General features: G+C 40.1%; 1 protein-coding gene across 1 annotated transcript in view; it reads right to left on the minus strand.

Moving 5' to 3' along the window:
• Positions 1-14,467, minus strand: part of CSMD1 (CUB and Sushi multiple domains 1) — a 2,028,540-nt gene that overhangs the window by 72,283 nt on the left and 1,941,790 nt on the right. The window contains exon 55 of the mRNA XM_084623138.1: positions 795-983. Within this exon, the coding sequence (XP_084479264.1) occupies positions 795-983 (189 nt within the window). The remainder of the gene's footprint in view (positions 1-794; positions 984-14,467) is intronic.

A 14,467-nucleotide genomic window follows, 5' to 3' on the forward strand; every position in this document is an offset into this window, starting at 1 on the left:
TGGTTCAATCTGATTAACTGAACTGGTTGGTATATAGGTGTGCACTAGTACAATAAAACAGAAAGTAAACCATGGAATATATCATCAGTGAAAACAATACAACCATTTAGTGAGCATGGAAATTAAAATATTTTTGTGAACTGTTCATATTCCCCTAATTGTCATACTAATTCAGAAACCTGATGTCAGAAAGTGAATGGGGACCAATCAAAAGGAAAATGAAAGCTAGTTAAATTGTTCATTTCTACAGATGTGAAAGTCACTAAGATGACCATAAAAACCAGAACTCACCAGAAATCTTTCTGAAAATAAATAAATGAAGTGGTGTTATTGGAACCTTCCTCCTAAACAAATTATCCTGTGCAAAGCTGCCCCTTCATCTCTTTCCACACATGCACTAGCAGATAATAAAGACTAGGATGATTCTTCATTAAAAAAAACCTAGCACTCTGATGACCACGAATGGTTTTAGATTATTAACCAAAATAACATGTAATTCAAATATAATAATTTCAAATTTTCCCTGGGTATTTCTGGATATCAAAAGGACAACAAAAGGCAAAACTGTCTTTTTTAAATTGACTGACAGCATTTAAAATTATAGCTCCATTTGATCTAAAATACATTTAAATTTTACAAGTAAGGGTTGTGAGCCATCTTAGTTTTAGTGGAGTCTCAATAAATGAGACAGTTCAGTTCAAGAAAAGTTCCCAGATACATGTGGTGAGGCGTTAGCTGATGTTTCTGCCCTTTCTGACAGAGGAGCATGTCAATTCAATTTAATGAATACTTACGCAAACATTTGGGTAGTGACCTATCCCACAAGCCATTAGCCTTACAAGTCAAAGCAGATGAGCCCAAGATGTAAAATCCCTTCTTACAATGGTACACCACACTGATTCCATACTTGAAACTTTCAGGGTAATTCTGCTGCCCATGACGAATAGCATTTTCCACAAAGCCTGGATCAGAACAGTTCACCACTACAAGACAAACATGTTTGTCACCAACTTTGTAAACACAATATCATGAATACATGAAAACAGATCAAGAGAGAATACTCCACATTTCTTCACTAATGGCTCATGAGCAGGACCTGTGGTTATGGACCTCTGATTTTGGCTTGATTTTAGGACTCCTTACATATTAGGGTTTTTTTCGAAGTGTCGAGCCCTTTTTGATGTAGAGATACCATCCAAAGAGTAAGCATTCTTTTCCTAAAAAAATCCTAGCCTCTATAAGAGTCTGTCAGGGCTGGCCTTTCAGACCCGTGAAGAATGTGTGTGCCCTGACAAATTTTTGGACTCCCCTGACTAATTTGCAGCTCTGGTGATCATATGGAGCTCTAAGGCTGCAGCAAGTTCCTTCCTGATTTTTGTCCTGTAGCTGCACTATAAGCATTGCTTCTGGCCACAAGAGGAGCATCTCAATGAAGGAGCTAACTTTGTTGTAACCCTTGGAGAACTGAGAATGAAAACAATTTTCAAATGTTGGCAACTCTGCATTGACCTAGTACAAACTGCTGGGCTCCAATTCTCCTATCAGGTCTTTAAAAAGCTGGTGGTGGCCTAAGTGTTCCCCATATCTGCCCCTTCCACCAGTGAGGTTCCAGGTTCTAGCTGCACAGCTACTCAAAACACTGTTGTTTCTCTAGCCACAAGTACAGGTTCTTAGCCTGTAAATCACCTATAATTCATCTGTGAGGTCTGCAGCGCAATCTTGATTGATGTAGAACTGAGACAAAGCAAGGCCATTTTCACAGCGACTTGTGCCTCTACAGTAGCTCTGTGCCCCCTAAAGCTCTGTGAAGGTTCCCCAGTGGCACTGTTCTTATGGAAAACAATGCATATAAATTATGGGTGTTACTACACTATGTATGGAAGGCTGCAGCAGATGCCCCCACCATACGGGGTCAGGTCTGCTTACTAGTGTGGTGGAGAGAGGATCAAAAGCGACTCCTTCAACCCATTCCACTGGAGTGACAAGTGCTGCTGTAGATACAAACTCTGCACATTCTTCTGCTCCTTTACAACAAAGATTGTTATAGTGCTTATCTGCTGTGCATGGGACCATGAGGTGTAAATGTTCCTTGCTTCCTCTCCTCACTTAAGCACCTGGCACAGGGCTGGGCACAATCTGGCCCTGAGTATGTTGTTTTAATATTAAATCAATGAAACCAATGAACCCACACTTCAATTTAAACAGCCCAGAACCTTTTTCTCATTTTGACTTTCCTGTAATGTGCACACGAACAGCCTATAATAATAAAAAAGAAAATACATTTCTCACTATCAATACATAGAAGGAAAAAATATATGATTATTGGGAAATGCAGTACTTTATGTGGGAGACGTCTCTCTTTTTAAAATGTATATCCCCAATCCTTACTCTTTGAGCTAATCCTCCTTTTATATATATAGCAGAGGCTCTTTTCCATTGGTAGAAGCAAGATCGTGATGCTGAGACTGAAATCTCCATGGTAAAATCTTGACAGTGATGTCTATTCTTCTGGCAGCGTACACCACAAGTGTGGTGAAAAGCTGTTATAAATGCCATCCTCTGTTCCTCTCATCTCTTCACCACAGATGTAAACAAGGACAGCGGAAAAGTTTTAGAAAATCAAGTTAGTCTACATGTAAAATAACCCACTGTTTTGGTATATGTGGAGTAGGACAGATTCCTTAGTGATTTCTAGTAGTAAGTTTTCGCATTTTACTAATGTGCAATTGTGAATACACAAAGAGGACTTATTATCAATCCATTTTTTAAAAAGTGAAATTCTCTCATAGAGATTACTAAAGAGGAAAAACATGAATATATTTATTATCAGACAATCAGTCTTTGCAAATGTTCACTCATTAGTATTCTCTTTGAAGGAATTTTATTTAGTGAGGAAGGGAAGTAACTGGAAATTAAGGAACCTGCAGTATTCTAATACTTCATTTTTGGTTGACAGTAACAGAATTATACTTGTTTTTACTGATCTATTTTTTAAACCAGAATTTTAATGTTATGAAATGTCTATGGCCTCATTCTGTAATGGGCTCTGTGCGGGCACATACCTGTGCAGAGCCCCATTGACTTTAAAGGAAACTGGGATTCCACTTAGATGCAGGGGTTTGCCCATGCAGAGCTCATTTGAAGATCAGGGACTATATTTGAAAATAATGTGGCTCGGCCTAAAGCAAATCTGCCTATAATCTACTGAAATATTGACATCTTACTCATGTGGGTTATTAAAAAAGAAAGCTAGTTAGAGCATTAATAATGTAATTATGGGGCACAGTAGGATCAAATTAAGTGGTGCTAAGATACTATGGTGATGAACATGGTATGGGATCCTTTATACAATAGACCTGGTTTAGTGAAGAGTCCTGATTTTCTTGGGAGTAAACTTCACATTCTCCAGACTCAAATTACACCTTCCTGTGTGCTGTGGTGAGTCTTTCCTAAATCAGTCACTCAGAGGGTAGGGGACTTTCATAGCACTTTGTCTCCGGTTCCATGGAACAAACCAGAAGTTTTGTCCCCAAACCTCACAGATCTTGGAGAGCTGTCAAAGGAGACAATGGGCCATCCATTTGGATGCCCTGCGCCTCTGCACTTACTGTAGGGTACCTTGTAAAATCCTGCATCTTGTGATCTACACTTAAACTTCTCCTGATCATAGAACAATTCCCTCCCTTAAAGTAGGACTCTCCAGTGTGGAGGGGCTCTGCTACAAATTGTAATGCAGCCTGAGGCACCATTAACCTCATAGTGCATTTAATGCTGGTATTGGGGGAGCTTTTAAAAGACATGGGGCAGAGGAGAGCAGACAGTTTATGCTGCTCCTCTCAAAAGTATCCCACATATCATTTTAATGTTTGGGTTTGGTTTTTTTAACAACCCTAGTGCAAGCCAAGGGAAAAGACTTCATCCTTCTCCATAAAACAAAAAAGGATATTTAAATCTTCTTCCTTTTCCCGTATAGCATTTTCCCTGGTGAGGGTTGCAGTGGCAGCATGGGGAGTAGGGAAGATGAGACCTCCTTTTCCTCTGCAACAGGTTCCACCTCCTCCTGAGGGATTCCCCAGTGTTCCCAGGCCAGCTGGGATATACAATCCCTCCAGCATGTCCTGAGTTGGCCCTGGAGCCTCCTCCCAATGAGACATGCCTGGTAGAGTTCCAAAGAAAGCCTCCCAATTGGCATCCTTATCAGGTGCCTGAACCACCTCAACTGGCTCCTCTCAATCCAGAGTAGCAGCGGCTCTACGCCAAGGGTCTCCCAAATAGCTAAGCCCTTCACCCTATCTCAGAGAGTAAGGCCAGCCACCCAGTGGAGAACCCTTATTTCCGTCGCTTGTACCCATGATCTCTCCTTTTGGTCACTACCCAAAGTTCATGACCATAGGTGATGACAGGACCTAGACTGACCTGTAAACTGAGAGCTTCATTCAAGAACTCAGCTTCCACTTCACCTTCATGGACCAGTGCAGCGCCTGCATCACTGCTGCTGCTCTTGTCATTATGGAGGGGCTCTTGTCATGGTGGAGGGCCCTTCATACCCCAGTCTATTTATCTTAGGCACTCATATGGCCCCCACCACAGTAGTGTCTGTATACTGTCTCAGTCTATAATATATTTATCCTCACAATACCTCAGTAAGATAGGGAAGTCCTATTATTATAGATAGCTAACTGAGATACAGAGATAACTATGTGCCTCAAAGGTATGAAAAATCCACACCTCTTAGTAAAGCAGGTAAACTGACCCAACCTCTGGTGTAGACAGCACTAGGTTGATGGGAGAATTCTCCCGTTGACCTAGCTACTGCCTCTTGCGGATGTGGAGTCCCTGCACCGATGGGAGAACCCCTCCCGTTGGCATAAGTAGTGTCTTAACTGAAAGGGTACAGTGGAATTACTGCACCATTTTAAGAGTAGAAAGTCCTAAGTGATTTACCCAAGGTGACACAAAAAGTCTAAGGCACAGCAGAAAAATAAGTCTGGCTAAGTCAGAGGCTAGTGCCCTGACCACTGAACCATCCTTACAATGATTACATTCTGAAAAGTTACTATGGCAAAATAGCACTTTTTTACCCAAAAGTTATCTACTTATTTTAGTACCAAAACTTCATTCATTACTATTAACAGCAGTTCTTACTTTTAATGATTCCTTAAGATGGCATGTGTGCAGGGGCTGGTTCACTATTTGTGTTACAACAATTTTATGTGTTAGTGTAACTCCTCGGAAATCACTAGTGTTCAAATAACATAAAACTGGAGCAAGGCAGTCTTGAATCAGGATCAGTTTCTTTCTGGAAGTAGATTTAGGACTTCCCTGCAGTAGAAAGCTTGCACTGGGGTAACTAAAATCCATCAAGTTACACTGTGGCAAATCCCTAAAATGGATACATATAAATGAGTTTAAATTTTGAATAAACAATTTATCTTAATAGGATTACTGTGTTGACTTAAATTGATTTAAGTGCAATTTAAACCAGTTTATGTGAGTCGACTTTAAGGTCGGCACCATTATATCTAGATTACTGTAGATGTAATGTAGATGGGGCCTTACACTTTTTTCCCATGCAAAAATCACAAAATTCATATAACTTGTCTGCCAGTTAAACTCAGTTTCTTGCCATCTCTGTGTTCCCTTCATTTTATTCTCAGCAGTCTCCCTTCTCTACTATTTGCATCTTTAGTCTCCCTTGATTTGCTGATCAGTTGCTGTTTTTCTTCTTGAAGCCGCCTCTCTAGAACTCCAGATGCTCATCACAAGAGGTTTCACTGTGAGTGCCATGTCCAGCACACCCTTAGCATACAGGTGTAGCCTACTCCAGGAAACAAGCACCAAGAAGGAGGCTTGAGCCACACCTTGAGAGAAAAGCTACACAAGTTTTAATAATGTTGGAAAAATACAGTTGTTTCCTCATTCATTTTTCAAGTTACTATCAGTCTGATATTGCTTCCGAAGTTAGGATGGAAACCAAAATCAATCACAGTACTCTAATATTATTACAGCTGGATTACAGTTCCTTAAGTATGAGTCAGGAACAAATACTGCACGGTATCAGGTCTTGAAATAAGATTCTGTTTTATGCTCTTTGCTAGGCACACAGACTGTAAAAGGAAAAATCTTATATTGCTGTTATAGCTTTCTACATCCCATATATACCATATTTCACCTTTGAAAAGGTGAAAAGGGGTGGAGGGGGGATTGTTTTGGGTATTGTTGTTTTTTTGATTGTTTACATTATCCTTTTTATACAAGCTGGCTTTAAAGTTCCTGACACATATACATGTACAACCGTAACTCCATAAAGATTATGACTTTCCAAATGGGGAGTTAACAGGAAGGCTTTAAACTAACTTTACCAATCCTAGGTCCTTAAAGCAGCCTAGTTATGCCCGCACCATAGCTTTCTTTACCACTACTCAGCCTGGGAATTATAGAAAATCACTGTGCTATTTCAACAAAAAGAATGAGGAGTACTTGTGGCACCTTAGAGACTAACCAATTTATTTGAGCATAAGCTTTTGCGGGCTAAAATCCACTTAATCGGATGCATGCAGTGGAAAATACAGTAGGGAGATAAATATACACACACAGAGAACATGAAAATATGGGTGTTGCCATAGTTGCCAGCTATAACTATAAGGTGGATAGAAAGCTGGCTAGATCATCGGGCTCAATGGGTAGTGATCAATGGCTCCATGTCTAGTTGGCAGCCGGTATCAAGTGGAGTGCCCCAAGGGTCGGCCCTGGGGCTGGTTTTGTTCAACATCTTCATTAATGATCTGGAGGATGGTGTGGATTGCACCCTCAGCAAGTTTGCAGATGACACTAAACTGGGAGGAGAGGTAGATATGCTGGAGGGTAGGGATAGGATACAGAGGGACCTAGACAAATTGGAGGATTGGGCCAAAAGAAATATGATGAGGTTCAACATGGACAAGTGCAGAGTCCTGCACTTAGGACGGAAGAATCCCATGCACCGCTACAGACTAGGGACCGAATGGCTAGGCAGTAGTTCTGCAGAAAAGGACCTAGGGGTTACAGTGGACGAAAAGCTGGATATGAGACAACAGTGTGTTCTTGTTGCCAAGAAGGCCAATGACATTTTGGGCTGTATAAGTAGGGGCATGGCCAGCAGATCGAGGGACGTGATCATTCCCCTCTATTCGACATTGGTGAGGCCTCATCTGGAGTACTGTGTCCAGTTTGGGGCCCCACACTACAAGAAGGATGTAAAAAAATTGGAAAGCATCCAGCAGAGGGCAACAAAAATGATTAGGGAACTAGAACACATGACTTATGAGGAGAGGCTGAGGGAACTGGGATTGTTTAATCTGTGGAAGAGAAGAATGAGGGGGGATTTGATAGCTGTTTTCTACCTCCTGAAAGGGGGTTCCAAAGAGGATGGATCTAGACTGTTCACAGTGGTACCAAATGACAGAACAAGGAGTAATGGTCTCAAGTTGCAGTGGGGGAGGTTTAGGTTGGATATTAGGAAAACCTTCTTCACTAGTAGGGTGGTAAAGCACTGGAATGGGTTACCTAGGGAGGTGGTGGAACCTCCTTTCTTTGAGGTTTTTAAGGTCAGGCTTGACAAAGCCCTGACTGGGATAATTTATTTGGGGATTGGTCCTACTTTGAGCAGGGGGTTGGACTAGATGACCTCCTGAGGTCCCTTCCAACCCTGATATTCTATAACAAGAGTAATCAATTAAGGTGAACTATTATCAGCAGGAGAAACACAGCACACAACAAAAACACTAACCCAGGAACCTATCCTTACAACAAAGCCTGATGCCAACTCTGTCCACATATTTATTCAAGTGACACCCTCATAGGACCTAATCACATTAGTCACGCCATCAGGGGCTCATTCACCTGCAAATGTATCAATGTGATATATGCCATCATGTGCCTGCAATGCCCCTCTGCCATGTACATTGGCCAAACTTGACAGTCTCTAGGCAAAAGAATAAATGGACAAAAATCTGACATCAGGAATCATAACATTCAAAAACTGGTAGGAGAACACTTCAACCTCTCTGGCCACTCAGTAAGGGATTTAAGGGTGGCAATTTTGCAACAGAAAAGCTTCAAAAACAGACTCCAACGAGAAACTGCTGAACATGAATTAATATGCAAACTAGATACCATTAAGTTGGGTTTGAATAGAGACTGGGAGTGGCTGGGTCATTACACATATTGAATCTATTTCCCCATGTTAAGTATCCTCACACCTTCTTGTCAACTGTCTAAATGGGCCATCTTGATTATCACTACAAAAGTTTTTTTTCTCCTGCTGATAATAGCTCATCTTAATTAATTAGCCTCTTACTCCACCTTTTCATGTTCTCTGTATATATATATGTCTTCTTACTATACGTTCCATTCTATGCATCCGATGAAGTGGGCTGTAGCCCACGAAAGCTTATGCTCTAATAAATTTGTTAGTCTTTAAGGTGCCACAAGTACTCCTGTACCTTTTGTAGTGATAGTCAGGATGGCCCATTTCCAACAGTTGACAAGAAGGTGTGAGTAAAAGTAGGGGGAAAAATAAAAATGGGGAAATAGTTTTACTTTGTGTAATGCTGTTTCAGTACTACCCAAGGACTCTGTCTTCTGGGACTCCCCGAATGGCGGGACTCTACTGGGTTATAGAGCAGCTTTCCACTGATGGAGTGGTACAAAGCTGCCCCATTGTGCTGGGGCACCAGGGCAATAATTCACAATGATTTACCAAGGTGGTAATAAAGTAGGAAAAATCTCTGTACTGCATGCCCAACACACAATACAAACGTCATTACAAAGCACATACAATGAAAAAGAAAACAAAAATATTACATTTTGATGATTTTTTCCTCCCTTAAGGTCACAAAATAAAACATTTGGCACATTATTAAGTTTGACCAAAAACGTAGACTAATTACCAAAAGCAGTGCTATTTTGATGAAATTATCAATTGCAGACTTGCCTATAGCAGTAATTTATAAATAAACAAAATAGGTAAGTAAATAAATAAATACATCAGAACATCCTCTGTCCCCAAGCTGACTTAACATTTAGTTGTTAAGAACCCCTCAAAACAAGATTTTGAATAAAACATAATAAAGTTAGGAAACTAGCATAGCGACCTTTATAGCCAATATTTTGCAAACTGCACCCAAGTTAAAGTAAAATATTCTTGACAACTCCTGCGAAAATCAGATTGAAACCAAACATAAAATGTGTTACTTTTCTGGTTATGATTATGTGAACCTTTATAAAAGAGGATCTGTAGAATTTATGGTGCTCTTTTGTTGCTAAAAACAGGTGTGTGCAGATTAATGTTTATTTTTCCCATAACACAAATGAAGATTTATTTTTATTGTATGTTTTAAATATCAACTATTATATATGTACATATTTTGGAAGAGTCATCTTCTTGGACCAAGGATTGTCATTTTCTATGTTTGTACAGTACCAAGCCCAATACAGCTCCGACCTAGCTGGCAGCTAGGTGCTACTACAATATAAATTATAAATAAATAAAATAACAATAATAGTAATAGTCACTGCTTTATAAAAACATTTCAAGCAGAATTTTACACTTTGCTAAACTTTTATTTGGTATGGAAAATAAGGACCTGATCTTGGAATAATTTCAGTACATGACTACCTTTGCTGCCATGAGGAGTCTCATTTAACTAGTAAAACTCATAACATAGACTACTCATGGGTGAAATTATTTGAATGCTGAAGTATCTGCAGGATTGAGCCCTAATTTAGTTCGATCACAGCTATGAACATTTGAAGAAGCAGCACTTCTAAGAAAAAGTGCTGTTTGTGGTACATGTGTTTTCATCAATCTCACTGGCTGAAGTGAAACAGAAAAGATTCCCCTTGTTGATCCAATAGGATTATCTTGCGTTCCAATCCTGAGAACACTTATGTATGTACTTTAACTCTGTGAGCAAGCCTGTTAACTCCCTCATTTTTATCCTATTGTAGGATAGGTTATCCCTTATGTGTGTGCTAACAATAGGAACCTCATTATATACCAGTATGCATGTTGTAAAAAGAATATACTATGTATTGGTGAAAGGTTGCAATGGTGAATCAGTTGCAGATAAACATCCTGATCTTATTTTGCAGAAATATATCACTTTACAGTTATGGAGTAGATTAATATTTCTATCAGCATTTTACAGATTGGAGAATTTAGGTTCAAGGTAATTAGAAGAATAATTTCACACAATAGCACAGTAAATCAGTGTCAGCACAGTGTCAGGTTTATAATCCAGGTAACATGATTGCCCATCTTACTCCTAATACTCTAACCTCCAGAAGAATTGTTTACCCTGTCTATCGCTCTCCTTCTCTTTACTGAAAGGGGTTTCACCATTATCCATAATCAACCAAAGAATGAGAAAAAATATTGAAACATTTTGAAAACTGCTCCAATTTCTTGAAAGATTTGTGAGCTGACAAAGGCAAATTTTGTCTCAAAACTCTTCCATGACTAACAGTTTGTTCAACTCTTGTACTGGATCCATTGCTGCAGTAACCATTTGTCATAACTACATGCTTTCTATTTCATTTTCAACACAATTCAGATGGCAAAAATAAAATAAAATACATTTTCTGAAGTTTGAGCTTTGGGTTAACAGCTATTCCTGCCAAGCTATCTCCTGCCAAGCCAATAATAGGAAATTAAGCAGAAATACTATTGTTTCAAGATGATATGTTGCCCTACAGCTATTCAAAAGCAATTTTAACTGAATTATCTCTGAAACAGAGTAGGGAGAATAGAAACACTTAATTCTCTGGGAAGACTGGAAACATGGCATATTCAAAGAATATATTAAATTCCCAAAGAATCGCTTTGTCTGTGTGATATAGTGTTTTCATTCTTATATCAGCAGCATCTGTCTAGCCAACTCAGTGATGTGTAAAATGCAGGATACTTGCTGAATATATAATTTATGCATGTGGTCTGTGCAACAAAATTGCTGCATCATGCATGAATTCTTATTAAAAGTTTATGCAAAAAAGGATATCCTGTACAATGGAAAGTATTGTAAAACTTACCCTTCAGTGTCATTTAAATTAACCTATGTTTTCAAAAAGATATATATGACTTTAATGTGACTAACAAGGACTGCAGTAAGGGATGCTTTAGGAAAGAATTTGAGCTGGTTGGCACATAGAACTAAACCAGAAGATTTCCTGATTGCCCTTCACCCTGGACCCAGTTGTAAATCAAGGCAAGAGAGTAGAAAGAGATTGCTTTCTCACAATGACAGCTGTCAAAGATTACATGGGAAATGAGTTCTGGCACTCTCAATTTAGCTTGTTGAGAAAGGCAGAATAATGGTTTAGTCTGCCCTGAAGATTCTGGAACCTCACTCTGAGTAGATGCAAACCCATTAGGACAAAGAAGTGAAAAGATTGCGTCAGAGTTCTTTAGGCAGTTTTCTGTTAAAAAGTTGAAAGCTCATTAAAAAGTACATCATTCCTAGTATTTCATTTCCTGTTCTTTTTTTTTTTTATTTTTCCTAGACAGGAATATATGGTTAAACTTAAAAAAAATGATATCTGCATTTTAAAAAAAACATGTTTTGTTTGAAAAACACTGCAATGTTATCAATCACCAACAGAATTCTGATTTTAAACACACATTTGAGTTGTCACTCGTGATGAATCAAGGCAGAGATTTCACTCTCTGAGTGCAAAGCAAATTCTAGGAGACACTGCCTTAGTAGTAGTAGGCATCCTTTAGTCTCGAGAGACCATGAATGTGCACCCCTGAAAGGTAAATAATTTACTCAGTTGATTTTATGGCAACTGCGAACGTGGCTGAAGAGACCCACTCGAGAAAGACAATCTCTGCCACATCTGTTACATTTAAAGGTGATGTTTTGACCCTTTGGGCTCTGCCTTCTGCAAGCTCCTTTCTCCTCTGCTAAGATGGACTGCTTCCTCTCATATCTCCGGAGACATCTGTTAAGCTCTTGTTTCCAAAGGCTGCAGTCTTGAGTGTGATCTTCCCATTTGTCCACCTCCGTGTCCATTTCTTTGAGGTCTCGCTTGCAAACATCCTTGAAATGCAATTTTGGGTGTCCTTTGGGTCTTTTTCCAGATGCCAATTCACCCTAGAGGATGTCCTTTGGGATGAGCCCTATCATTCATTTGGCACATATGCCCAAGCCAGTGGAGGCATCTCTGTTTGAGGAGCGTTTGCATGCTGGGTATGCTGGCCCATTTGAGCACTTCAGTGTTGGTTACTCTGTCCCTCCATGAGATTCCAAAGATTTGACGAAAGCAATGCATACAAAAGCTGTTGAGCCTCTTTTCCTGATGAGAGTAGAAGAGTCTTGCTCCCATACAAAAGTGTGCTGATAACACATGCAAGATACACACAGATCTTTGTGTGTTTGTTGTTTTGCCATACCCTGTTGTTCAGTCTAGACATTGCTGTGGTGGCTTTTCCAATGCAGATGTTGAGTTCTGTTTCAAGTGAAAGGGCAGTAGAATAGATTTTCCTCATTTTATGACCTCAGATGGTATGTGGTCTTTTCCAGGGCCCTTTCCATTGGGGAGGCCATCTATGGCAAGGCAAAGCTCCTTGACGGTCAGTTCATTGTCGAGTTGGGTCATAACAGGCAGGCTTTTGATGGCATAGATGGCTGTGTCCGTAACAATATTTTCATGAGTCAGGTCAGGCTATGCCTGCTACCGATATTTTAGTATCTTTCTGGAAACTCCTGCAGCAGATTGGGTACTAGATGTACTTGTTCTTTCTCTCCTCTGGATTTTACTGGTGATGCCGAGAAGGGGGTCCTGAAGCATGGGCAACTCAGGGCCTCCATATCATCTGCCCCAACTTGCACCCTGGAGAAATACTCCAGCTTCGCCTCGAGCATTGACACAACCCGGTAGGTAGCAGTCACTGGTTCTAAGCTCTTACCCACTGGCGTAGAGTTGACAACTGGATTATCTGAGGACTTTCACTAGATCAACGATGCTCGTTAAACTACCGCGATTAATGACAAAATGTGGCTATCACATCCCTCCAAGAAACATGGCTAGCACTCAGCGGATCTCTCAAAGAAAAAGAATACACATTTTTCTGGCAGGGGAAAAGAGCAGAAGAAACACAAGAGCATGGAGTGTGATTTGCCATCAAGAACTCACTTCTGGGGATGCTTAAGCCACCTACAAATGGATCAGAGAGAATTTGGTACTACGGTTGTTCACATCTGAAGGCCCAGTCAATCTTGTGAGTGTGTATGCCCCAACACTCTCCTTGTCTTCTGACATCAAGAACCAGTTCTATAATCAGTTGAACACCACAATCAGCAAGATTCTGAAACACAAATATGTTTTCCGGCTAAGGGACTTTAATGCAAGGATGGGAGCTTATCATGAAGCCTGGACCAACTGTCTGTGTCAACACGGAACTGGTAAGATGAATGGAAATGGTCAGAGACTGCTAGAATTTTGTTTTAACAAACTCATTCTTCTAGACAAAGTCGCAACACAAAAAGTGTCTTGGAAACATCCTAGACCTGGCCACTGGCACCACCTAGATCTTATCACAAGGTGTGCCAACCTTAACATCCTCCTCATAACTCACAGTTATCAGAGTGCTGATTGTGACACAGACCACTCTCTGATATGCAGGAAAGTCAGACTTAAACCAAAGACAAGACACAGATCGAAAGTAAAAGGATGTCCTTGTATTGACCTCAGTGCCATAGCAAACCAAGAAAAGTCAAGAACATACTACAACAAGCCCTTGACACCAGTAATTGTGCCACAAATACCTCGCTGAACTGGGAGCAACTGAAGAACACAATCTACGATGCAGCTCTGTCAGTCTTTGAGAAGAAGCAAAACAAGACTAATGACTGGTTTGATGCATATTCCAGTGTGTTGACACCAGTTATCAGGGCCAAATGCACAGCCCAAACCAACTACAAGAGAGACCCAAATGAAAAAACCTTACAAGCACTGAGAGTGGCAAGAACCAAGGTACAAGAAACTTCTCGATGATGCGCCAGTGACTATTGGCTGCACTTATGTGAAAGCATCCATGTAGCAGCTGATGCAGGCAACATCAGAAACATGCATGACGGGATCCAGAAAACCTTGGTTCCAACTTTAAAGAAGACACCCCATTGGAATCAACAACGGGGGAAACAATCAAAGACCGCACCAACCAGATGGTAGAACCCTAGTCTGAGCTTTACTAGCATGAAAATATTGAGACACTGCCTAAGAAAACACTATATAATGATGCCAGAGTAAGGTATGTTGGCAGAGTTCATTGTAAAGTCACAAAATGGTAAATGCCAAATGAACTGAAACAAACAAGGAAAGGTTAACACATTACCTGGTTTTATCTATGTCTTAAATAGATGTGAGTTTTTCCTTTAGTATTAATGAAAAACTGATTTTATATTTTTTCCCCTTCTTTCAAATG

Source organism: Lepidochelys olivacea (genome assembly GCF_965140295.1).
Source record: "Lepidochelys olivacea isolate rLepOli2 genome assembly, chromosome: 3".
Classification (NCBI taxonomy): domain Eukaryota; kingdom Metazoa; phylum Chordata; order Testudines; family Cheloniidae; genus Lepidochelys; species Lepidochelys olivacea.